Source organism: Athalia rosae, chromosome 3, assembly GCF_917208135.1.
Source record: "Athalia rosae chromosome 3, iyAthRosa1.1, whole genome shotgun sequence".
In the NCBI taxonomy this organism is placed as follows: domain Eukaryota; kingdom Metazoa; phylum Arthropoda; class Insecta; order Hymenoptera; family Athaliidae; genus Athalia; species Athalia rosae.
In genome coordinates, this window is record NC_064028.1 from 22805352 (window position 1) to 22831958 (window position 26607).

The 26607-nt window shown below is 36.9% G+C and overlaps 2 protein-coding genes across 14 annotated transcripts in view; one reads left to right on the forward strand and one right to left on the reverse strand.

Annotated features, from left to right (window-relative positions):
* LOC105683833 (glutamate receptor ionotropic, NMDA 2B) overlaps positions 1 to 7002 on the forward strand; it is a 91439-nt gene extending 84437 nt beyond the window's left edge. For 3 of the 9 annotated variants that reach the window (XM_048651755.1, XM_048651763.1, XM_048651761.1), the window contains 8 exons: positions 818 to 945; positions 1268 to 1552; positions 2424 to 2605; positions 2733 to 2968; positions 3185 to 3378; positions 4830 to 4946; positions 6625 to 6726; positions 6912 to 7002. In XM_048651755.1, coding sequence (XP_048507712.1) covers positions 818 to 945; positions 1268 to 1552; positions 2424 to 2605; positions 2733 to 2968; positions 3185 to 3378; positions 4830 to 4946; positions 6625 to 6726; positions 6912 to 6987 — 1320 coding nt within the window. In that variant the 3' untranslated portion in view covers positions 6988 to 7002. The remainder of the gene's footprint in view (positions 1 to 817; positions 946 to 1267; positions 1553 to 2423; positions 2606 to 2732; positions 2969 to 3184; positions 3379 to 4829; positions 4947 to 6624; positions 6727 to 6911) is intronic. The other 6 variants (XM_048651757.1, XM_048651762.1, XM_048651758.1 and 3 more) reach the window with 3 other exon arrangements.
* Positions 7003 to 16563: 9561 nt separating this feature from the next.
* LOC105683840 overlaps positions 16564 to 26607 on the reverse strand; it is a 72421-nt gene continuing 62377 nt past the window's right edge. For all 5 annotated transcript variants that reach the window (XM_048653012.1, XM_048653010.1, XM_048653009.1 and 2 more), the window contains 3 exons: positions 20272 to 20387; positions 18320 to 18555; positions 16564 to 18078 (listed from right to left, as the gene is read on the reverse strand). In XM_048653012.1, the coding sequence (XP_048508969.1) occupies positions 17961 to 18078; positions 18320 to 18555; positions 20272 to 20387 (470 nt within the window). In that variant the 3' untranslated portion in view covers positions 16564 to 17960. The remainder of the gene's footprint in view (positions 18079 to 18319; positions 18556 to 20271; positions 20388 to 26607) is intronic.

Sequence of the window (26607 nt, forward strand, 5' to 3'; positions counted from 1 at the left end):
ACCACTTGATACGATAAACCACCCCTTCATACTTTCGACATTAGAAAATATTTCCACCTAATAAATGTAGTGTAGCCGGTGAAAAGTGTCTACGGCAACGTTTGCTATAACTCCTGGCAAATCAGCGGTACAAGCTGAGACAAATATTTGACTTTTGAAGTTTCGCGAAATTCGCTAATTGGCCACGGACGAATAGCATTCATTGGACTTTTCTCCGTATAGATAACATTTCCTCACCTACGAATATACTTGAAAAAAAAACCTACCTTACAATTCACGAGTTCTGACGTGACTTCCGATTCCTGATCGTCACTCGTCAACGTCTCGCCCCGGTTCCCTTGCATCCAAGATCTGGCATGGGTTGATTATTTGATCGTATATCATACACTTTGTGACTTTCATATATTTTGCACTGTTATGTGATTTTATTGTAAAAGTAAGTTCACGATCGAGTGACACTATATCTATAGTACACTAGCGAAAGACTTGGGTGTTCGATTATTTTTGCTGTCCAACCAGTTGTACATATTTTAACGACGGATCAAAGGTGGTTTTAAAAGTTTTCATGTGAGTTAGGTAATGTTTTATTGTACGCACGGTTTTCGCTGTTCACTTTAAGAGTCTTTGAATATTTTAATAGTCTTACACACGAGGTGATACGAGACGTGTCAGGAAAAATGGTTTCCGTTAGAGAGGGAACGAAATTGTTTGTCTTAACGATGTTCGGCAATAGCAGCGATAAGACATCGATTTCCGAAGAAAAAAAAAAAAAAAAAAAACTGAACAATTTCAACGACTCGCAACGGTTTTGTTTCAGTTGTCCGTGTCACAGTTGAATCCGTCGCCGAATCATCGCTTCTCGTTATTTCGGACTTACTGGTTGGTTTGGGCTGTACTTTTTCAAGCTGCAGTCCACGTCGATTCGCCCAGAGGATTTACCGCCAGGTAAGTCGTCGTGCGATGCAACCCGGTAATTCACGGTACCAAGCTGTGAATGTAACGCATAGAAACAAAAGATGTTTGCATTGAAAGAGCTTTTTTCATCTGTTCGTCGCCCTGGGCGTGAATGAAAAGCGGTTCGTTTTGCGAACAGTTTTTGTCTGTTATTTCTTTCTTTTTTTTTTTGCCTCCATCTGTACACACGTGGCGAATGGAAGTTTTTCAATTTCACTACCGGACAAAAGTATCGCGGCCATTTAACATGGCCGCGATTTCCCATTTCTCCTCCGATGAAGAGTTTTTTTTTTTTTTTCTTTATTTTCCAAAGGTTTATGACCAATGTTTGGGCCATGTTCGCTGTCGTGTTTCTCGCCATATACACCGCCAACTTGGCAGCTTTCATGATCACGAGAGAAGAGTTTCACGAGTTCAGCGGTGTCGACGATCATCGTTTGGCTAAACCGTTTTCCCACAAGCCAATGTTCAAGTTTGGTACAATACCTTGGAGCCACACCGACAGTACCATCGCCAAATACTTCAGGGAAATGCACGCCTATATGAGGACTTTCAATAAAACAACCGTGTCGGAAGGCATAGAGTCCGTCATCAGCGGGTAAGTTTCGTTACGTTTGATTCAATCGATGATTATTTTCACACTCGATGTTTGGCATTTCGTTTTTCGAACCAAAATTTTAGGAATTTTTTCTTCATATATCGCGAAACTGATTCGCTATGAATAATTACGACATGGCGGCGGCTTCGAATCTGAATATACTGTAAAGTACGAATGATAATTCGACACATCTGATACATTAAAACCAGCGAAAATTCCCCTCCCTTCAGAAAACGGTTTGTAATGAGGGAATTATGTCTAGACTGATACCCAGATTTGGAATGCGAGATTCCACCTGAAAGCTTGAGATATATTTAAAAATTGCATTCACCAAGTTCAGTTATCGCATTCTCAAACGAAATCCCGCTTTTAGAAGTTGCGCTAACTTTAAAGCCTGCGTGGATTTTACCGTTGGCATTAAAACAGAGTATCGGAAAAGCAGTCAATATCTAATTAAACTTTATAAGCCTCGGGCCGGCTAACTAATTTCAAGCTGTGGTCAGATAGATATTTCACCGTAAAACTGGGCAAGAGAGTCCCCATGGCCGATATTGATTGTGGTTATAACTCGTTTGTTGAATCGCGTTCAAGCGATCCGATTTATTCTCATGTATAACGATGATTGTGTTATTTCTTAATTTTTGTTATTCGTTTCGCTCACCCCGAGCAACTTTCATTTCGCTGACGGTATAACCCGAGCGCGCGAAGAAAACGTGATAGCCCGCTAAAATTCCGCTTTTCATTTTCTGGAAGAACGTAAACTGCGAATTAGCATGGTAACGTCCTATGATACCATTCCTCCGAGGGCGTGATGTTCATAGACTGTGCTAGTTTCGGTGATAACGAAACGTAATTTCAAACTCGTTCTTAGAGACATGGATGCTTTCATCTACGACGGGACGGTATTGGACTATCTCGTTGCACAGGACGAGGACTGCAGACTCCTTACCGTAGGTTCGTGGTACGCTATGACTGGTTATGGATTAGCCTTCTCCAGGAATTCAAAATACGTCCAGATGTTCAACAAACGGCTATTAGACTTCAGAGAAAACGGTAATGCGACATCCTCAGAGTTCACGTTCACGAATAATTTCATCGTTAGAATAATATATGCAATGTGAATAGTGTAACAAAGAGAAAACGGTTAGCAAACGTGAGCATGGTTCCGGTTTTTCCATAGGTGACTTGGAAAGGTTGAGAAGATATTGGATGACTGGAACATGTAAGCCTGGAAAGGAAGTTCAGAAGAGCAGCGATCCTCTGGCCTTGGAACAATTTTTAAGTGCTTTTCTTCTCCTGATGTGCGGAATTTTATTAGCAGCGGTATTGCTGCTCTTGGAGCACCTGTATTTTAAATATGTCAGACACCATTTGGCTAAAAGTGACAGAGGGGGATGCTGCGCTCTCGTCAGTCTGGTAAGTTAATTCAAAGAACGTCTTTCGCCAGAATGCGAGGCGCTCCATCTAACGTCGAGTCGAATGATTTTTACGGCTCAGAAATTTCGAAAATTTTACTCCGACCTACCCCAAGCCCTCCATCTTCACTTCGTTCGTGCGACTCTAAGCAAAAACTTTCTTCGCTTTTCATTTTTTTTTATTTTTTTCTTCATTTATCCGTTCTGAAAATTCCAGAGCATGGGAAAGTCCTTGACGTTCCGGGGCGCGGTTTACGAGGCTCAGGATATTCTGAGGCATCATCGTTGTCGCGATCCAATTTGCGACACTCATCTTTGGAAAGTGAAGCACGAATTGGATATGGCAAGAATCCGGATAAGGCAGTTGGAAAAGGATCTCGAAGCTCATGGAATCAAGCCCTCGCAAGCCAAGTACGTTACTGAAAGTTTTCATTCATATTTTCCCCAAATTTTTCGTAAGCACCGTCTCCAATCATTCCGATCACAGCGAGAGGAAAAACTTCATCAATATCGAATAGATTATATTTTCCGATCTTTTTAAGTTTTAGATTACCGATACAAATATTTTTTTCATCGCAAGTGGGTATAATTCATTTGCGAGATAAACGGGTACGATTTTCCGTCGGTTTACTCGAACGTTCGGTTGAATCAGGGACGTTCTGTTTGATTTTTTTTTTTCAATTAACAAAATAGAAAATTACGAACAGTGAGATGAAAAAAATTCGCATGATGCCAGATAGACAGTTTTTTGTATTTATTATAATATCACATCCTCTAATTACACTTAAGGTCGTCGCTTACTGTATTTGTGTTCATTTATTTTTCCCCCAAAGGCCAGAATTCGAGCAAACGCGTATTGGTATAGTGTATTGTTTATCGACCCTCAGTGAGCAACGGCCTCAAGATTGAACCTTCTTTCGATCACATTTAAAATTGAGTCTTGTTCGCACAGCATGCAACCACCCACTGATATATTGATATATTATGTATCACACTTTTTCTTCTTCTATCCTCCATTTATTCTTTTCGTTATTCATTTTCCTTTATATACTGTCTAATGAATTGGCTTACGTAATAATTGGTTATTTGCAAAAAAGAAAACACTTCAAATGCAACACTGCCATGAAGGGTGTAAGGGAATACGAGTTCGGCCAAATACTAACAGCTGCAACGTCAGTCGATTTTCCTCGGATTTTACCGAGCCATTAAAATCGCTGCACGATTCGTGTATCAAATTGAACGTAATTAATGATCCAAAAGCACTTACACCCTTGATTAAACTCAAACAGTTATAGTGACCACACATCACCAAAAACTATCACAACATATGAACACAGTAACTTAGAGTAAAACAGCTGAGCTTGGTAATTTGAGCAATGTAAAAAAAATATATATATATTATACATACCTTAGAACATTTCCAGCAGTCTAAATTACTATGATGTTCAAATTATCCTCGTCTGAATATGACCGCCTGAAATTAGAACGTTGTATAATTCTGAAAGAAATTTTGAAAAAAAAAATCATCAATCTGATTACACGTGTGATGAATTTTTTTTGCGCCCACATTACCATCGCTTGAAAATAGAAGACTGAATCGATACCGCGGCGATCACATCGTGCATTTTGAACGGCTTCGTAAGAACATGTAAATATTTTTCATCTGCACAATTTTTGGAGAAAAGTATCAAAAGAAAGTAAGATTAAAAGAAAGACATGGAAATCAGAGGAGGCATTTAAAATGGATCGAATTTTAATGGCAAACGGCAATATGAGGAGACAAGGGTACGGTGGTGGGTCTACTAGTAGCTGGTTGTGTGAGGCCGTAGAGTAGGTAACAGATCGTCATCGGGTTCTTTAAGGAGGAAAGCGGGAAAACTTGGCTGGTGGAGAGGATGCCTTCCGAGAACGGACGACTCCCACCCCCACCCTCCATTTGCGGTGGAAGCCCCCCACCCACTACCCCCGTACTTCGATTCGTAAGTTGCCACCGTAGAAAAAAATCGACGAGGGAGAACGAAAATTCAGGGAAGAACTCAAAAAACAAAAATCATTCCATCGTTTAATGGTCAAGAAATTGTTCGAAAGTGGGCCTATCTAATTGTAAGCAAAAAAAATTAGCGCGAAATGGAAGTCGAAACGCACTTGCCGATTCACATTATCCGTTCGTCCGTTTTATGGTCAATTTCCTGTACGCCATAACACTGTACGACACATTGTTCGTTTTTATTTTTATTTTTTTTTTATCCAAATGTAACTCTGTGGTTGAAGAACTTTAACAATAGCTCGAATCCTGAGGCTATCGCACAAAGGTGTAGTAAAACTGAGCCGAAAGGGCCATTTCGCTTCGGTCTGGGGCTTATGAATGGGCTTATGACTTCGAGTGACCCATGCTGTAACTGAAATGAACTTTTACTTCGCAAACTTTTTCACCCACAATGTCAACGTTTCAGAATTGAAAATATCGTTACCTTCTCATTGGGATGGTTGGCTCAGAATAATTCGAAATTTCTGGCATTTTTGATATAACTTTGCTGAAATTTCGGAGAATTTCATAATAACTGCATGAAACGATAGGCCCTCTTTCCACACGGCAAAATTTATCATCGTCATAATATGCTCATGGAGTTGAAAAATACAGTCAATCACATTGGGATATCAAGGAATTCTTCCCTGCAACGTACTTCTCGATTAGAAATATCGCGCTCAAATTTACGACTCAATGATTACATTACTTCAAACAAACGTTGGGTTATTCAACGTAAAGATTAAAATTACGCTTTGATTCGGATCTCTTCTACTTTTGAATCTAATTCGTATAATTCGAGCGTGATTGAATGATCTTCGATAACGCTTAGTGTCCGTAGTAACGTGTTAGTATAGCTGCTTAGCTTTTAGGCTAGGAATATTTATTATAAATATTGAAATTGAATCGCATGGCATGATTAATGAATCCAGACGTAATTATGAAACGTCAAGGGAATACATATACATAAATATGTATGTACGTTGAAATCATTCTATTGACTTATTTGTTTCAAGAATAAATTTTTTTTTTCATGCAGGGGAGGTAGGGCAAAATGGGATACCCCAAAAATTTTGTAATTTTTTTTTTTTAAAGGTGATCAAAAAGGGCTCCAAACATCATTCTGGATTTAATATTTTTTATGACTGAAAATCTTTCATTTTTACTGAAAGTAAAAATGAAAGAATCAAGTTTCACAAAGATTGAGCTTTCTTCAAGTACTCCGTCTTGCCCCGCCTTCCCCTACATGTATATCTTAACTTTGAGCGCACATATGAAAGCTGTATAACTCAAATGCCAATTGTAATGTCGTGGACAATTTTTTTTTCATTCTTCATCAAATCACGCATGCATGCAAAAAAATTTATGAAAATTAAAATTTTCATCAACTCCGTCTGGCAGAAAACGAAAAAATGGAAAAATTAATAAATCGTAAAAATGGTCAGATACAAGTGCATGAATGTGTGTGTGTACATTATAGGTATATATTTATATACCCACCCATACTCGTCAAGATTTCAATCATGTCAGGCAGCGGCATTCCGATGATATCGATTTCCAAGAGTACAATTGATTTGCTCTTTTTTTTTTTTGTGTTTCAATTTTAATTTTAATTTTTTTTCTTCAACCAGATTCGTTGACGCCGTGGAAGTAGCGCGGCCGAGAGATATGACAAGGAATCACGTAGCGAGTACGGAATATGCAGAGAGATTTTTTCCGACGGAAATTTATAGGTAATGTTTTTGCTATTCCATATAACGAATTTACTTTCATGGGGTCCTAACGTTGGGGTAGTTTCATTTCATTTTTTTTCATTCAATTGAAATTGGCTGTTTGGAAATGATATAAAATTGCGCTAAAGTTAGGGCCCTCGAACCTCATTTTTCTAGAATAGATCAAATTCGATTGAAAGTAATAGTGAATTGTCGCAATCCAGGATTTCCGAAGACAGAACAGCGAGGACTGAAATAGCAGAAATGGAAACAGTTCTGTGATGTTAAAACACAAAACAAAAAAAAAAAAAAAACAAGAAAATTTCAAATCCATCGACAACACTTGTACATAAAGACGACCATATTGGATAAGATATTAATTCGTTATTTGTGCTTTTATCTAAAGTTAACAGAGAAGTTGGGTTATCTTATGAATTTAAAAATGAACTAAAAGCTCGAATTTTTCAAGTTAAAAGATAAAATACTCGCGATTACGTACAATAAAAATTTAAAACAATAATGATCTCGACGTTGATGAAAACGGATCGTTAAATGTGGGCTCGCCAAAGATAACCCTCCGCCTCATAACTTTTTTGTGTATATTGGAGAAAAAGAAAAAAAATATGTCGGGACGACGGAGTGTCAATAAAATCCAGATCCGAATATGGAGTAAGAGGCTAATTAATTCTCCGGAAAACAGATCGTCGCATAATGGTGACATCAATAGTTGGAGAGTTAACGGCAATTTCTGGTATTTTTATTGGTCCTCCGAATCACACAATGTGTGCCCATAAAATGGAAGATAATATCGTTTACATATATATATATACACCGTAATATATTTGAATACCCGCAACGAGTATGAAATTCCAATTTCAGTTCGTCATTGGAATTACCATAATATATAATAATATAACAGCAATGAAGAGAAAAAAACATAATTAAAAAAATGAAAAAATAACAAAAAATTTTACTACATAGTTAGGCACCGGCAATGCAATATTTAGTATTGATGACGAACGATTTGTGAAACATAAATAGTTAAATACATTATATTTGTAAGCAATTTAATCTACAGACAGAACAAATGAAACAAATCTAACGAAATTGATCAAAAATTAGTTATTCATGTGACAAGAAATTCAAAAGAGAAAAAAAAACAAAAAAATGAGAATTACAAATAATGAAAAATCATACTACTAAACATTATGAAATAAAATTGATGTGTATCATACTAAATAAATATTAAATTTAAATATACGTCACAGAATGTAACTATAAAATACATATACATATTATATATGTATAATATATGTGTATATATTATACATATATTTATTTAGGTTTAAGAGTAAACTGTGAAATATTCTAAAATTTACTTTCAAGGACGTAACATGCTCAACAAACCAAAATTTTCATAGGTTTGTACCAGTGATTGAAACTCAAAATTCTCTGCAATTCTCATATACGTTGTATCTGAAATTAATTCGTGTGATGTATTTATCTGAATCGGTTTCCACCTGATGGAACATGTAAACTCTCTGGCAAGGGCTCGCTGTTCAGTTTTCATCATGAATTTATTGATTCTATTTTAAAATTTGTCCCGAGAACCTTTGAAGTAATATTCAAAAGATGTGTGGATTTTTTTGACAAAGATGTTCTTTCAGCGTCATAGTTGATATGGATGTAATGAAAATCCCTGAGAATTACTGTTTCTCAAAATTTTGACAATGATGGTATGTTGCAAAAATGAAGGCGGAAACTATTGTACATATTTCATCGATCGATCTCGAAGTGCAAAAGTTTTTCCGGTTTTTTCAGGAATAGAAATAATAGGAAGAAGGGGGAGGTGGAAAGCGACAAACTCTTGTACAATTGTTAGAATAATTCATGAAAAAAGACAAGACGGTAAGAGATGTAGGAGATAGAGGAGAAGAATGATAAGAAATCCTAATATGTGTAGTATAGCCAAACCGAATGAAAATGAGATTTTAAATATGCTGTTATCGAAGGAAACGTTGTTACTGTTGTTGTTAAAGATAATAGTGTTAACTTGTTAACTCAAATTTACCTTCACTACATACATGAATATTGCGTATTTTTGAGCTTATATTATGATGTCTACTTCCGCCACTGGGCGCATTTCATATTTTCTATTTTATTTGCAATGGGTCGTGAAAATCGATTTTTGGAAATTGAGTTTCGATCAACATTATGCACTCGATGTTGATCGATAATTCTCATCAAATATGCATAAACCCTTGAAAAAGACTTAGTTCCAAGACGTATCAGACCCTGTCAGCTTCACCTAAATCATCGGGCGCATCTAATTATCGATGATATTTTTTTCTTCTGTTGAGAGATAATATCTGAATAATAATATACGAGAAAAATTTGATGCAACTACGATCATGTGAGTAACATCTCGATTCGATTTGTAGCTCGACTCTGAGACAATGCTCAAATTTTAACAGTCAATGGAACAAAATTTTTACTCTCAAAATGTACTATAAACCTGTGACTAGTCAGGATTTCACAAAAAGGGTTTTCAATCGATAAAAATGTGTATTACTCTTTCTTGGAAAATGAGTTTTTCCTTTTCATCTTTGCATTTGAGAGATGTATATTCTTGTCGTTTGGTTGTATGCTCACTTTGAAAATTGCCCCCAAATCAATTTTTCCCAGTTCTAGATCCTTGATAAAAAATCTGGGCCTTTTGGTCAAAATCCATTTTGGAAATAATCAATTGTATTTTGTAATACTGAATTTCGAATGAACTGGTATTATTGATTGGAAAAAATTGTCTCCGGACTTGAGCCTCAAATTGACTGTTTAATTAAAAATAAATTGAAATAAAAAATCTGATCAGAGCCACAATATTTAGAATGTTTGCTGGCGGCTGGGTTTTAAGTTTCCTTGGAAATGATGATCTTATCGAATGCAGATCTGACTTGGGCGGTCGGCAAAATCACGTTCACTGTGCTTGCACCGAGTGAGCTTTCAACAGCTTACCGACAGCAGGCCAAGTATACCGCACGCTTCGGGGTGAGATAATGTTCAATCAAAATGAAACTGAAGAGCCAATAAATGAGAGAATTGAAAAAACCAAAAAAAGAAATATACCTACAAAATCTATGATAGCGACTATATAAAATATGATAATATAAAATATCTATATGGATATATGAGTTCTGAGCTATATATACGTATATATATATTTTTTTGTTGTTGTTGAATATAAGAAAATTGTTCTATGTACCTAAATTACGTGAGTGTGCTACCTCAGCTGCAATATTTTATTTTATTCCTTTTTTTCGGGTCAACAAAAACGAGTTTGATCCGGAAGAGATTAACAATTAGAGTGTAGTGAAAATTGATATGTTCGTAGAGTTTAGATGAGAATATATTTACATCATTGTGCGTGCTTTGATCAATTTTGTTCTATTAGGTATTCTTATAGATATACAATGTGCATGGTACCTCCGCAGCTGCTTCTGATGTCGGGGCAAAGGGGGAGAGGAAAATTATTCTCGAATGAAATTTATTCAACGATTCGCAGCGATCAGCTGATGATCAAATTAACTCGAGATACATGAAATAAGATCAAAAAACTTCCTTTAATCAAATGCACAAAATGACTGATTCGAACATTGCCAATGATGCATAAAAAAAGGAGAGAGAAAGAAAAATAGAAAATTTTGGTTGAACTTGTTGATTTTGAGTCTGCGGAGCTTTTAGCGTTGCTTTTTGTGCTTTACGTTTTGTATTATCTCCATAGTTATTCCTACTTCTAAAACTTAATGTTATAACTCTAAATCTTGTGACTACCTACCTTGTCTTCGAGCCCTTACTCTGTCCAAATCCTTATCGTAGCCAAGACTCTTTCAAATCACCATACACGTTTATTTGGGACAAATAAAAGTCTTCAACATTCATACATAATCTAGAATTTTGTATTCAACTATTATAGCATTACACTCACGAAAAATGACAACGAAGTTCGCAGTCTTTACTTCAAGTTTTTTCAATGATCTTGATTTTTTTTCCACTGTTTCAAATCCTGCTGAAACCGTGATACCATACGTATATTCTATAGATTATTTATTCTTGTTTCTTCCAAATCGAAAAAATCTTTTGATAAACTCGCGATTTTTCATCAGCCATTGTATTCCACCTGTGCAGTGCTCATTTCCTCTGAATTTGAACGGGTGATAAATAAGAGTCAAAGCTCCTTAGAAATCTATACCTAGTTCTTAGCAATCCAAGTAATTTGTAGAACCCTAGCGTAGCGTATGTATTATACCTTATGTATAGATAGACATATATGTATATCTATGAATATATATATATATATATATTGATAGTCAGTAGGTGAGAATTATGTGCCCACCAAAATGTTGCTGTGACGTTATGATTAGAAATATTGAGTATGTGTACCACCTACCATAATGTATCGTGTATGTATACTCGTGTATTATTGTACATAGCCCATTACTTAGCGTGAAGATATTGTATGTATGCCTGAACTAGATAATCACCTATCCACATCCGAAGAACCTTTAAACTATATTCTAATCTATCTAATCTTATCTAACGAATAATCATCGACTACGATTTACATTAAACATTCATAAACGATCGGAAGAAACGTTAAAATCTATGGAATTAAAATAAAATGAAACCGCATATGTATGCTCCGAAAAAACTTAAGTCAATATTATAAGTCATGTTCGTGGTAAGTCAGAATGAGAAACGAAGAGAAAATTCAGCGAGAGGAAAAATTATTTCAAACTGATTCGAATGTATTATTGAAAATTTCTCTTCTTCGGACTAAAATATTGGAAAATATTGCATATTTTTTCGGCGTATACAAATAATAGGCTTAAAACTACCCATGGCATGTGACTGTACGTTGTTCCAAATAAAAAATTGTTGTTTTATAAAATAACGACTTTCAATTAACTCAAATGATAAAATGACCGAGACATTATTTACGTGATAGATGAGAATAAAAGCAACCAAACTGTACTCCACGATTCACTCTATTTCCACCAACTGTGCTCTATCGAGTCATTTGATATTTCGATGAGGTGTTGTTGAGTATTCCGAAAATATCGAGTAACGAATTATCAAGTTATTGATCCAGTCTTCGACGAACACTTCCCATGGACGCTGACACTGACCGATGCTTAATAGAATACAGATAAAAATGATACACGCTCTTCGAAATTTCAGTCTTTCTTCACAGGATTGTGCGGATGAAAAGGTACAGGGTAAGTGTATTTCTGGATTTTTATTGATTTTTTATTACCTAGCAAAACGGTTGTAAAAATCAGGGAAATGCAGATGAAGACGGTCGGCTATGAGAAGGGATAAAAAGTCCCATAAGACTTGTAGTTCCTGAAATAATCGTAAAAGCTCGATATAACATGCATCGTTCGGATCTGGAAGTCATCAATTCGTCCGATATTCTTATCTTTTTTATTTCATTACTAACGGTATTTTGTCACTGCGTCTTTTATTTTATTGGGGAAACAGTTCTATACAGTCGCATGTTCTAAGTTAGGGGATTATGTTGATTACTTGGAATGGATCGAGCCGCGCTTATACTTGTCGTAAAATCAAAACTTTTCCGAACCAATAAACTGTAGAATCGAAATCCAAATCGTGAGATTAGAGGATTTGAAACTTTCTCAGTCGTCGCGAAAAGTCAATCCTTCTTTTGGAGAAAACAACTTCCGCAAAAGATCGAGGAACATAAATGAAAACTCGATGGACAAGATGAAGAAATATTTTCTCACTTTTTAATTGAAAATTTTTTGTTACATTTCCACGATTGTTTCAGTGATTACCGGCTTCGCCAAGTTGAGATGAAACTCTTCACCCGGTAGAATTGTATTTTTTAATTTTAATTATTGTTATTCCAAATAAGTATTGTTGTTTAATCCATCGCGAAATTGTACCGTAATATTAGGACGAGCGTTGGAGTATTGATTTAATACAAATTGGATTCGTGAGTGACCATCGCGCACCGGTGCTTACGAAGATTGAGTTTAAATTTCCCTACATTATTGAATGTATTCCAAAATTATTCTGTGAATTGTAAATCGTTTCCAAAATAATATAAGCGAACAGGTGGGGAATAAACAGAATTGAATCATTAGTTAGTAGTTTTCATTTCTTTGATAAAAGACATTATGTGTTACGTGCTATCGAAATCTCATCAATGAAATTGTCCAAATGCGATACAAATATTTGTATCTACTCCGCAACGTTGGAGGAGCTATTATACGTATGATTATTATATACCCGATGATCGAATTACGCGACGGTATATTTAGCGGAGCATTAAATTAATTATTGATAGGATTCTATTACTGTTTCTGATCAAAACGATAAAATAGGAAATTGCACGAGCCAAATGAGCAGATTGATCAGAGCCATGGCCTGAAACGAAATTAAAAATTCAAAACCCGCTGATACGTCGTTCATATAAATCATGCAATTGTTTTATTCCAATTCATTCCTCGAGTAGATTGAAGAGTAAACTCGTGGACCTTCGACAATTTTTCACTTTCCTTTTCTTTGAGGACGCAAAAAATAGCACTTTTTTATCGATAAAAAATTACGTTACTTCAACATTGCAGCACTTCCTTGTAAATATTTAACTTTATGAGAGTAACAGGAAGTCAGATGCTCTCGGAGGATAAACGCATCAACATAGGTCAGTTAGGTAATAACCAATCAACTCCATTTTTACGAAAATCGTCCTACAAGATTTTCAATTCTTTTGTCTTGTTTCAGAAGAGGATTTGGCAACACACAAAGCAACTCCGCTACACATCCAAAAGACACAAGACTTGATGGTGCGTCCACGGGATTGCTCATTATTTTAGTATAAAAATTATAATTAAGTCTGTTATATATATTATAAAGCTCTAACAATAAGTCTAGTACCTACTTTTTGAAATAATGACAATAATATTCCGATGGTGATTAGGATGAGAAAGTCTGTTTACGAAATTGTAAGATAATATTTTTTTGTCTGAATAAATGAATGATGTAAGTGAAAATTTGTTGACATTCATCTCATATCGCTAATTGATCAATAAAAAAGCGCATTTTTAAAAGTAATTGTTTGAATAACATTTATTACACCTATGCACCCACGACTCATAAACATCCTCTATCAGTAACACATCATCACACATATTACAACATCGGGTAGAGTAGAGCCTCTAAGATACCTGCCCTGATTACCAATTTTGGACAAAAATTGGATTTGGTATCAGGAGAACAGGAAACCCGAGGAGGTGGTCCGAGATCCCATGTGCCTCATCATGTGCATGCCTTCAATCATGTATATTCATGCCTAGTATCATAGAGAGAGCAACTGATTGCATGCAAGACTAAGCATACGCCTGCTTATGCATTCAATCATTCAATCACGCCTTCATGCAAAGCGGAAGAGATAATGTAGATCTCTAGAATACCGGCCCTGGAAATTGAAAGTTTGCCGAAAAGTAGGTATTTGTATCAGGAGAACAGGAAACCCGAGGAGGTGGTCCGAGATCCCCTGTGCCTCATCATGTGCATGCCTTCAATCATGTGTATTCATGCCTAGTATCATAGAGAGAGCAACTGATTGCATGCAAGACTAAGCATACGCCTGCTTATGCATTCAATCATTCAATCACGCCTTCATGCAAAGCGGAAGAGATAATGTAGATCTCTAGAATACCGGCCCTGGAAATTGAAAGTTTGCCGAAAAGTAGGTATTTGTATCAGGAGAACAGGAAACCCGAGGAGGTGGTCCGAGATCCCCTGTGCCTCATCATGTGCATGCCTTCAATCATGTGTATTCATGCCTAGTATCATAGAGAGAGCAACTGATTGCATGCAAGACTAAGCATACGCCTGCTTATGCATTCAATCATTCAATCACGCCTTCATGCAAAGCGGAAGAGATAATGTAGATCTCTAGAATACCGGCCCTGGAAATTGAAAGTTTGCCGAAAAGTAGGTATTTGTATCAGGAGAACAGGAAACCCGAGGAGGTGGTCCGAGATCCCCTGTGCCTCATCATGTGCATGCCTTCAATCATGTGTATTCATGCCTAGTATCATAGAGAGAGCAACTGATTGCATGCAAGACTAAGCATACGCCTGCTTATGCATTCAATCATTCAATCACGCCTTCATGCAAAGCGGAAGAGATAATGCAGATCTCTAGAATATCGGCCCTGAAAATTGAAAGTTTGCCGAAAAGTAGGTATTTGTATCAGGAGAACAGGAAACCCGAGGAGGTGGTCCGAGATCCCATGTGCCTCATCATGTGCATGCCTTCAATCATGTGTATTCATGCCTAGTATCATAGAGAGAGCAACTGATTGCATGCAAGACTAAGCATACGCCTGCTTATGCATTCAATCATTCAATCATGCCTTCATGCAAAGCGGAAGAGATAATGCAGATCTCTAGAATATCGGCCCTGGAAATTGAAAGTTTGCCGAAAAGTAGGTATTTGTATCAGGAGAACAGGAAACCCGAGGAGGTGGTCCGAGATCCCATGTGCCTCATCATGTGCATGCCTTCAATCATGTCTATTCATTCCTAGTTTGATGGAGAGTTCTCAGTATTTCTAATGATAAATTTCGATGATGTATTCGTGCAGGGGTAGAGTAAAAATTATTCGAACAATCAATATTTGGATGGTAAAAAATTTTTATTAACAAGTCAAGGCAGTAAAACAGATCTGAACAAATTATGATGCACATTGTAAATCTACTATTGTGACGTCATTTCTTCCAATAACAGTCAGTGCTTAATAATATCATTGACAATATTCCTATTTTAATCGACTATAAAATATGCTACCTAATATTTCCAAGAGTAATAAAGAAATAGTATGTTTCATCTATATGTGATTATTCACTCGATGTATACAACATTCACGTTCCTAGATGCACCAAAGAGAAGTCTCGAAATTCAGATGGAGGGATGACTTGCTCCTCCCTCAGATGAGGGGCTACTTGATCCATTAAAGAAAATTCATTTTTACGAACAGTCAGATTTCTGAATCATGCTAGTAATTCATTGTGCGAACTAACATGATTCTATGATTGTATGGTTAATTTAATTCTGTCATTCAATTAGACCGCGTGGGTTGTTATCCGAATTCCCTTGACAGCCGAAGATCATTATTACAGTGGAATCAGATCACGTCTTAAAGGTAATAGTAAGATACTGTGGGAGCATCGCAACTCAGGTCTGTGAACTACTGAAATGTGTATCACGTAAAATGGTTGATAAGTTGAAAACTAAAGATTAAATGTCCGCCATCAAATAAGTTTGAGAAGTTTATTTGGCCACCGGTTCTAGATTTAAGATCTTCGGAGTAAGTTTCGTCGAAGTTTTCGAGGTGGTAATGATACCTTAGGGAACCACGAGGTATAAGGTTACCCAAGTCAAGTTTCTGACTACCTATGAAAGCCACGGGGGCCTATTTGCCCTAAATACTTAATGCCTAAGTCCACTGGACGGACTTCCTGCATATCTCAGTCGCCGGCACAGCACACCCTAGGGTGTCTATCGTTACGTGACCCATATCGTTGCCTTGGATATTGCCGTAAATATTTATTTCATAGCTTCTCTAGGAGGGATACCCATTCCTTGAACACCACCTGTGAAAATATACTCCGTGGGTTATGCTGTATAACCAGAGTCGGCCATCTTGACTTACCAATACCCTAACTATCTGTTCCGTTCGCTGGTCATTCTCCCAATTAATGAATAATTTGGTATCGCATAAATCTTGCGCCAGGTTTTTCATTCGGTGATATGAAAAATAAAGACCGTATCAAGTTTTCCCGCCATACTCGGCAATAAATTTGATTTTTATTCTTGTATTTGTGGACACACGTGAAAATGTAAATCGGTGATTGATGTACGTAAAAGTGGTATACGTTAATACATAGATCCTTAGAGTTCACGTAAGTTTGAATTTAAAATCCACATACAGAAAAGTAAGCTAACTTTGAGCAAAAGAAAATTTAGGAATTCTATCAAAGAATATTCACTTGTTCTCTGCTGTTCAGAAACTTAGCTAACATCCGAAAACTTTCAGAAATTCATGATGTACTTCATGGAGAATGAAAATTGAGAAAAGAAAATTATAGGTACCTCATAAAATTCATCCGGTTCGATTAATCACCTTTTACTTTTCCCTGAACATATGAACATTTTATACATCCACAAAGTTTGATTGATTGGTTTTAATATACTACAATAATCTATATGATTTACTGCACTTAAATTCATCACTTTTCTCCATTTGCTTCAAAAGCTCAAGCGATAAACGTACACTTATGTCGTAGAAAAAAAATTACAATAAATCTAATAAAACTAAATAATGCCATGTACACAATTGCATTCACACTAGTACTTGACTGTAACAGGAAGCTGTTTATTATAAGTGACTAAGGTCTGTGTCCAGACAGCTTCGAGTGTTCGAAATTTGATATAAAGTTTATCACATTGCACGTTCATGGGTTGTCAAACAAACGGTAAATATAATGAATATGTATAAAAAGTAATTAAAAAAAAAGAATTAGGTATTTCAGTGGTATTTTTCCTACACATACCCTTAAATCCTAATCAATTTTGTTTTGGCCTTAGAATAATTTACTTTTATATTCTTTTCGTGTTTACATTTTTGAATTGTTTTTTTTTTTTTTGTTGCACAAAATATTCTTAATTGTGGTATTCTAAAAATGCTGATACGTTAATTCTCACTGCATAGTTTTTTGTCAAATTTTCGTGAACAAAAGCTGCCCTTACACACGATTTGAACAATCTTATTTTGTTCTATATACGCAGCAGTTTCTGTTTGGTATTTGATATGGATTTATTATTTTTTTTCTTTCATTCTGACGTGTCACCAAGATTTCAAAGATTGTATAACAATCAGTCACATTTGTTGCTCTGCCAAAACCAACCGAAGAATAGTGAAAAATAAGTTTATAGCTATCTTCGGAAACCAGTTTCCCTAGCAACGTATTGTCTTTATGTATTTTCAAACCCAATATTGTTGAACGTTACTCTCTTCATAAATTCATTGTAATTTCACTAGATTGAGATAGGAATTATGAAAAAAAATCTATCGGTTTTGGTCTGACTAATTATTATTTGAAGCGGTTGAAATGTTGGCAAAGTCGTCAGGTAGATTGAAATACTTCCTAGTCCAAGTCCTTAAATTCACAGCACTTCACAGACGAAAAACGTTTCGAAGCTGCAAGGGCTGTCGTTCCATTTAAGACCCTTGCCGTCCCTGTTCCAGAGCTCCAGACAATGTTCCTCTTCACCATTTTCGTACCTGTGTTAGAATAGTGAAAAAATATAGAAAAATATGAAATAGAACATCCGGCAAACGAAAAATGACGATCAAGGAAGTTTTTTCATAAATTAGAGCTACGCGCATAGATCATATTCGACAAATAATAAGCTCAAAGTGAAGGAAAAGTAATTTCATGGGTTACAACTGAAACTGATTCCGGTATACTCCGAGACTGTATGTATATAGAATATTAGAAAAAAAAAATACGAGGATGTTATACCGGAAGTTATTTGGTTCTCCGACATTCCAATTTTCGAACGTAACAGGTCGGCCATTAGCCATCCAGAAAAATGTTCCTTCTTCGGCCTGGTCGGTGCCCGAAGTCCAAAAGTGTTCGTGTCCGAGACCGAAGTCCTTTATGTGTTTTTCTAGTCGATCATTCTCTTCCTGAGAAGCGATGCTGGCGAGATGCATACCGTGATATCGACAGTACTGCGATGCTCTGTACCAGTTAGCCTGTGGAATAAAATTTCGATAAAAAAAAAAAAAAAAAAAGATAAATTATCACGTTGGAATTGGTTTTCTACTTTGCTGATTACCTCTTGAAATAGGAAACTTAAACTGGATTACTTTTGCCGAGAATTAGGTTTGTAGTTCATCGACAATTCGAACGATTTATAAATACGAACCGAACGATTTGTAAGTTAGATCGCGCTCGACTAATTGTAGATCGCGGGTCAAAGTGGCGGGTTAAGTAAGTTCGAGAAAATCAGAATTGCTATGTATATCCTGATTCAAGGAAGTCTGAAATTAGCGTCTTGTTTTCTTTCCCACCATTTACTTCCGTGATTAGTGTCAAGTCAATCTGTTAAGATGGTTAAATCTTTCTCTGAGAGTATTTCACCCAGACACGGAAGATACCAAGTGGGAAAAAACCTCCACGGTAATTCAACTTTGACCTCAATATTAGAAAAATAGTCATCAGCTGTATCTTTCTCTTCACTTATCAGTATCTAATAAATTCCGACCCTAAAACGTGGTATAAAAATTACCTCATATTCCTTCTCGTGCCACTTGTATTTGAATCTATAAGGTCGATCGTTTCGCGGATTTCTTAATTCAGGGAATTCTATGATAGAAATCACGAGGATGTATCCACACTCGCCGAAGATCTTACCACGATCAATCATGAGCGATAAAAAGCGTTAATAAAGGTGATAATCGTTCAAAAGTAATATACACCCATTATAGATGTTACGCAATTAGAGATGTCTCAATTACGTTCACTGCACAACTATCATTATAATGTAGCAAGTTGAGAATACCATGCATTTTTGCAGGGTCAAGTATAAGCACCGTTAAACCGTCTGGTTTTTTTTTTCTCTTTTTTTTTTTATAAACTGTATAAATTGTTATAGGTAATATTTTTACACGACGTGACAGTCGGAGTGAGAAGGCGAAGTAAGAGAATGAAATGATTATCTCCGTGTTGAGCAATTTTTTCTTTCTTTTTCTTCGCGAGTTTTTTACAACCAACATCGACGTGTGTACTACGAGCGATCAGAAAATTGTCTAGCAATTATTCAACAGCATAATTTCTTACGATTAGAATAATTGAATATCTTATTCGTTGAAACAACCAATATACATATGTCCACGATTTGTACCGTTAGACTGACAATTATTTTACATCGTCTGACATTAAAACTCACCGATACTAATCGCTAATAATAACGCGCATTGCGATGATCGTTTTTACGGAGCTGGAAATTGATTGCGATAATTTTTTATCTCTTCTTTTTTTGTTTTTCGAAGTTACTCCGAACATTTGGTAACTCTCCAGTTCGATGATTGGTTTTGTCTCCCTGATTTTCTTTTTTTTTTGTGTCGAATGAAACGGACAGCGAATAAAAAATTATGAGAAAGCGACGCATTGTATCCCATGAAGAAACTGTAGCCGAGCTATTCGTGACTTTCAACCAATTTATAGATTCAGGATGCTTCGAAAATTCTTGTTATGCAAGCTCATTTATGTGGAGAAAAAAAATAGATAAACTACCGAACAGGAAATAAGGTGAGCCAGCCACGCAACGGGATAGGCGACTAATTATCCCGAGGTTCGAGAGTTTCGCAGCGATCGGGGCGCGCTGGAAGATTTTCTCATTTACCAGATAATTCCCGACAGCGTCGTGAAGAGGAATAATGATTGGAAAAAAAAAAGGATTGTCTTACCTTAAAAAAGATGCCCAAGTAATATCTCTTTTCGCCCAACTTTAGCAGTGGCATCGTCCATCTGGAAGCTGCAGCTATGCTGCCGCTGTGTTCATCAACGCAATTTGGGCAATCGTCTGCAGAAATCAAACAAATGGAAAGAAATGTAATTTTACTGAAATTATTTTTTTGCAAAAAATTTTATGGCATCGTTTCACAAAAAAAAAAAAAAGAAAAATCCGCCAAAATCTTTTGTCTTTTACATAAGAACGGTTGATATTTTAATCTCACGAAATTCCATATTTTATTGCCTTCAGACGTTCTAAGGACTTGCCTACTTTTCTTTATCTTTCTCAATATTAAAAACAAAGGAGCTAGTCGTCAAAAGATATTGCACATCCATTGCCGTATACCGATGGGGAAATGAAAAAAATAAAATATAAATAAAATAATAAAGAAATAGTAAAAAAAAAATAATTTAGGTAGTCGGGACGTCAAAATAGCCTACGGTACATCCCGTTTTATGGTTGAATGAAATGTAAAAAAGAACTTAAAAAAGCGAAAGAACCTCTGGCACGTTCAGCAGAAAACGTGAAGTTATATATAAAATAAAACCATGACCGAAGAGATAGCACGAGTGACAATCTGCAAATTCATTTGCATAGAAGAAAGTATCGTGCACACAAAAAATGAAGAAAAAAAAAAAAGGCGCGCTATTCGCCCAAGGGGATCGATGCGTGTATTCACCTGTCAGTACGAAAATAATCTGTACGTCTACATATATGGGAGGACGAATGAGAAAAATTTTTTTTTTAATTCAATAGGTTTTATCACGGTAACCACATTATGTCGTTCCTTTTTTTCACTTTATATCCTTTTAAACGTCCGCCCATTTTTGCATAAAGCAAAAAAAAAAAAAAATCTAGAATTCATACACCGTTCCGGGCTCATATACAACATATTATAATGGTTTCTCACAGTAATTTTAAGCCCGAGATTTTTAAAGTGAAAACAAAACAGCGTTTCGTCGGGGGCTATACGTAATTGCGTGTGTAGAAAAATGAATTTCCGTCGGTCCGGTATATCTATCTTGTATTATACAAGCTGAGATTGTTTTTACAATGTAAAGTAATCTGTAATTTGATACCAATTACGTAATATTCGCGTGGGAGCTTTCGGTAGGTAGTTAAATACGTATATTGCGGAAGTGCGATACAGATGCGCAAATTTATCTCGTAATCAGCTACCACATTCCACCGAATTGCGTAACTCGCACTACAACAACTTGTAATGCAAGTACAAAGCTGTTTGCTCAAGAGATGAAAGGCTTGAAAAAAAAATTCACTCGGATTTTTCAGATAATCGGACCAATTTTGCAATTAATTAGTACACGATCTGTGAAAACATTATTTTCATACATGTATATAATTATAACTTGATGGATTGCAAAACTACCTTATTACCTATAGACTACAGGAACGAATCTTATGCAAATCTTGTGCGTCATGAATTTCTGGTTGCGAAAAATTCGTGTGTAATTTGCTTTCCACGATGGTATGAAATTTCAGATCGATAAAAACCACTCCGTAAATATCGAGGGGTAATCGAACTTGGAAATTCGTTGAGCATATCTCAACAAATATTTGGACAGGTAGGATACGCCTGATATTATTGTATACAGTTGTTCCGCGATGGGTAAATCTTGAGCGAGTCGATATAGAGGAAAAGCGATATAAAACCGCCCCGAAAAGAACCAGTTTTGACAGCGCGCAACGTACATGTATAATAAAATCGTTTTTGCCGTCAAAGTTAACGCCCTTGAATTCGTGTCGTTAACTGATCGATGAAAGGTACGGGGAAAAGAATCGTACAAAAAGAAAATTGACGTCGCTTGTAGTCGCGTGTGAAGAAAAGGAACTGGAACCTTCGCGTAACCCAGTTCTTATACCTATACGCGAGTATAATGTCAACTACAGCGATACGCGGGTGGCCAATGTTCCTGTGAGTTAACTTTTTGCCCATTAAAACGCCAGAACCACTACTCCGTTACGTTGTACACATGCTAGACGTTGTGCGGTACCTGCACCCATTTTCTAATTTATTTTCCATCAACTTTTTCTATGTGGTAAAAAAATATAAAGAGTTCGCATCCCCCGGGCTATCATGTGTGGAACATCCACATGAGACTGGGAATTGATTTTTTTCTCCACTTTTCAATGTCAGTTGATTTTAAAAACACTTGAAACATTTCAAATTTTATGATCCAATTCCGAAAGTTAGTCGCCGATGCTTTCCAGGGAGCTTTCGGTCGCGCTGCTTTAAGACTTCAGACGAAAGAACTCGTGTTATAAAAAGAGGGCAAAAAGGACGTGAGAATAAGAAGAAAATTGAGTTCCGATGTGTAAGCCGCTCCGCAGGTATGTACGTACGTATACCTAATTTACTTCTTTTGTTCGTTCCAGATCGTCTGATAATTGCTTTTTTGTAAATTGAGTCTGTTTTTTTTTTTTTTTTTGGTCGGTTCTCGCACTGACTTCGCGGTATTACATTCATTTTTCGGTGTAAGAAAAATTCCATTAGCACGAGAAAAAAAGAGAGAAGAAAAATTGCGTAAACAAAGGAATCCAAAATCGATGACCATACCGTGCTTAATGGTGCAAGAGTAATCGGAGGGCATGTGGTGAACGTTGAACGTTCACTTTCATCGATTCGCTCCAAGCCTTTATGGTGAGTTTTCACCTAGCGGATGGAATCGTGCAACGCAAATTTCTCTCGACTCTAAAATCCCTGTTTGTACGCCCTGGGCAGAACGAGGTGAGCCGCGGTTCGATAATTTATTCATTTATAAACGTCGATCAAAAAGTGGAACGCACATTTTGTGGCGTCGATTCATTATCTACATTTGCGGACACTATTTGCCGAGTGAGTCCTCCGAGATAATATGAATTAGACAGGTAAAAACGAGTTACGTGATCTTTTCCGTTTCATCTCGTAGTGAAAACATTCGTGAAATTTTTCAAATTCAATTGACATTCCCTACGGAAGATGTTAACGAACTGGGAGGGTCACAAAATAACGACCATGATTCTCATCTTTATGAAAGCACCACGTAGCTTCTATCAATTTTCTTATTTCCAATAAAAACCGTTCATAAGAGCAGATGCATAGTGGCCATAGATTATTACGGCCGATAATACGAAGGAATAAAAAGGTCCTTCTTATAACTCTTCGCCTTTTTTTTTTTTTTTTTTTCCTAGGCTTTTCCTACGTGAATTTATTAGGAGCTAGAAATATTATCGTTTCGAGTTCCCCTCTGTGCAAACGTTTATTCCTCATCGCTATTGTCTTGCTGTTTTTTTTCTTCTTTTTTTTTGTTCAAAAGTCATCTTCTGCAACTTCGCTGTTTCAACGTATCCTGGATATGCACTTTCTTCGCGTTATATTTTTCAAATCATCGTTACAATCGGGTATCATTTCTAACGGTCCGTTCCACACTCAATGTAGAACTCCCTCAAACGTACGAGCGTGTATGTACAGTCAAGGCCTCATGCCTAACGGATTCCAATTTATCTGGAGCAAACATCCGAGGAGAAATCGGACCCGTTTTTGCAATGGCGAGGTGCATATTCGTACTTGACTGAAGTAATCGGTCATACTCCTCGTGTGTAATTCATCTTTTGATAGCGATCAATGACGATAGGTTTTTTTTTTACGCTGGCATCATCGATTTTTGGAATTTTAACGAACTCGTTCTGGTAAATGATTTCGCCAAGTCGAAGGCAGTAGGTTATACCTGTATATCTCCGATAATCAAAGCTAGTCGACCGGAATTTCGTATCGAATGTAAACTCATTACGGTTTTGTTGAATCGTCGAATGTCCGCCGGTTCTGGTTAACTTGACGCTGGCGCAGCAAACAACGTATTGTTCCATGCATACTAATGTCACAATCAAAGCTTAATCCTATCCCACCTCGTATGCAAATGTTATCGTGTAATTCGTATTTGATAGACATATTGTACGTACGGAATTTCTGACAAAACGTGTAACAAAATTTCGCTTCACAATGCCGATCGGAGAAATTACATCGAAATCCAAACTGTTCGGGTGGAGACTGTTCTTGAGGCGTAATTCGGTTCGCGATGCGATAATCCTTATTACAACTTCATAAAGTATACTCCGGCTCGCCGAATGATAAGGGTGGTAATATTAATGACAGAATAGCGGCGATGATCACAATGATTAATCGTAATAACGTTCATTCCATAAATTGAAACCGCAAATACTGTTTCAGGAACAGAAACAACAGTCGGCGCGCGTACGATCGTCATCTCCGAATGGTATATCTGACAACCGACGGACACAGCGACGTCGGACTATTTGTCAAAACCCTTCTGGAGTAGAAATTTGTTTCTAAATTGAGGTTGAGAGGAGATGGCGAACGCGTTTCTGGGTTCTGTCCATTACATTGAAATTTTCAGATCATGGGACGTCCGGCCGGTCCTACCGTTTCGATAATTATTCATGTATAACTTATGATTTCATTGAAGTTTTAACGACGTGACGACGTCGGCTCGATTCCAGGATCCATCATCTATTTGTCAGAGACGACGAGTTATTTCGAGCCGATCCACCGCGTAGCAACGTACACGGATCCTCGACGAAGGATGTTCGGTCGAGTTTGTAATTGGGTCCACGCTTTCGATTGGGAATTTCGACGTTTGTTGAAAATTAGGAATAAACGTACGCAACGATCGCAGATCACTCTACGGATAATGAAACGCGCTGTTGAACGAAAGAATTTTCAGGATCGCCGAGTCCTCCGAGACAAATCACCTCTCGACGAATTATCCTCGCGGAACAAAGATCCTCGGAAGTCGATTACCGGATGGTAGAAAAAATTCAATGTAAAAAACTTATCAGAATCAAGGGGTCATCCGTTTGGAAATAATTCGAGAGCGTTGAAAGAGAATGAAAAAAATAAAAAGGGGGAGATTGAAAAAAACTTCCGCACGATCAAACGTAGTCTTATTTTCCGAATGCCGCGCGATGTGAAGCAGCGTACGGCGCGTGCGGATCGAAATGTGAAACGTTGGCGCGGCAGTCCGCCGTCTCAATTCGTTCGCTGGATATAAATTTTATCGTGTTACACACGAACGAAATAGGTATTCCCGAGAAATACTTTCTCAGCCACGTGTGCCTCGGAAACCGCGTGTTTGGCCACGTGAGAGAGCGATTCTATCGCCGAAGGCTGTGTTTTTTTTTCATGTGCTCTTCCTTTATTTTAATTTGCAGAAAACTTCACCGGCTGAAGAAATTCAGTTGCTGCACGTAATTAAAAGCACTTCTCTCGTTACGTTTCCACGCCTCATCTCCGTAGATTTGCATCGCTTGTTGCTCCGTACCGATAGGTTATTCTCTTTTTTTTAATTTACAGCTAGAAACGCGCTTCGGTTCGATTTTCCAATTTTTTCGACCGGCGAAAAAAACAACCTCGATAAAGGACGAGCAATCAAGATTTTAAGCCGGGTCAAGTTAGGTACACTCCCCAAGAGTTATGGCGGTCGATATTCGATGTTGGTATAATAAGACCGAAGCCGTAATCTATTATAGTTACAAACTGAAACCCTATATATATATTGACCAATATAATCCACCTCAAGCGATAGTTTGTTCGTAGGGAAAAGTGTGGCTAAGGATTACGATGGATTAAAATTGATTTAAACTTGTTTGTTCAATGTTAAGTAATAACCAACTGACAATCGTGGATTACAGTCGTCAGAAAAGATGAATGAGAATTTGATTTCATTCACTCGAATGAAATGATCACCAGCGTCGTTCATTGAGTCATTGCGTCTAAAATGGAGGGATGAAGAAACAAAAGCCGGTTTTTCGAAGGAACGAAAATTTTCCAAAAGTGGTTATCACGACAGAAGTAAAACACACCGCTATGCCCATGTCATTGAGTGGAACGCGAGTTATGATCCTCCAGAGCAAAAACGTGAAATTTGTAGGGCCACGCGAACTCGGGAAGCTTTTATACGTTACTTCGCAAACGCAGAAAAATTTTCTCCAGTTCTCGAGGAAGTCGTAACTCACGACTCACTCGATAAAAAATGGTGCTTTACTGCGGGTGCGTTCTGAATTTTTTTTTTTTCCCCTTTTTTTTTCTCTGTATATTATAGATATTTTTTTTTCTCCTAAACTCTCATCCCAAAAAAAGAGGGCGTAGTACGCGGTACGAAAAGATGAATGTTAGACACTCGAAAATCACTACATGTGTGCCAGAAAAAGGCGAAAATTCGTATGATATTTCGCTCAAATCTGAATCAGTTTTCGAATCTATGACTGTAAATTT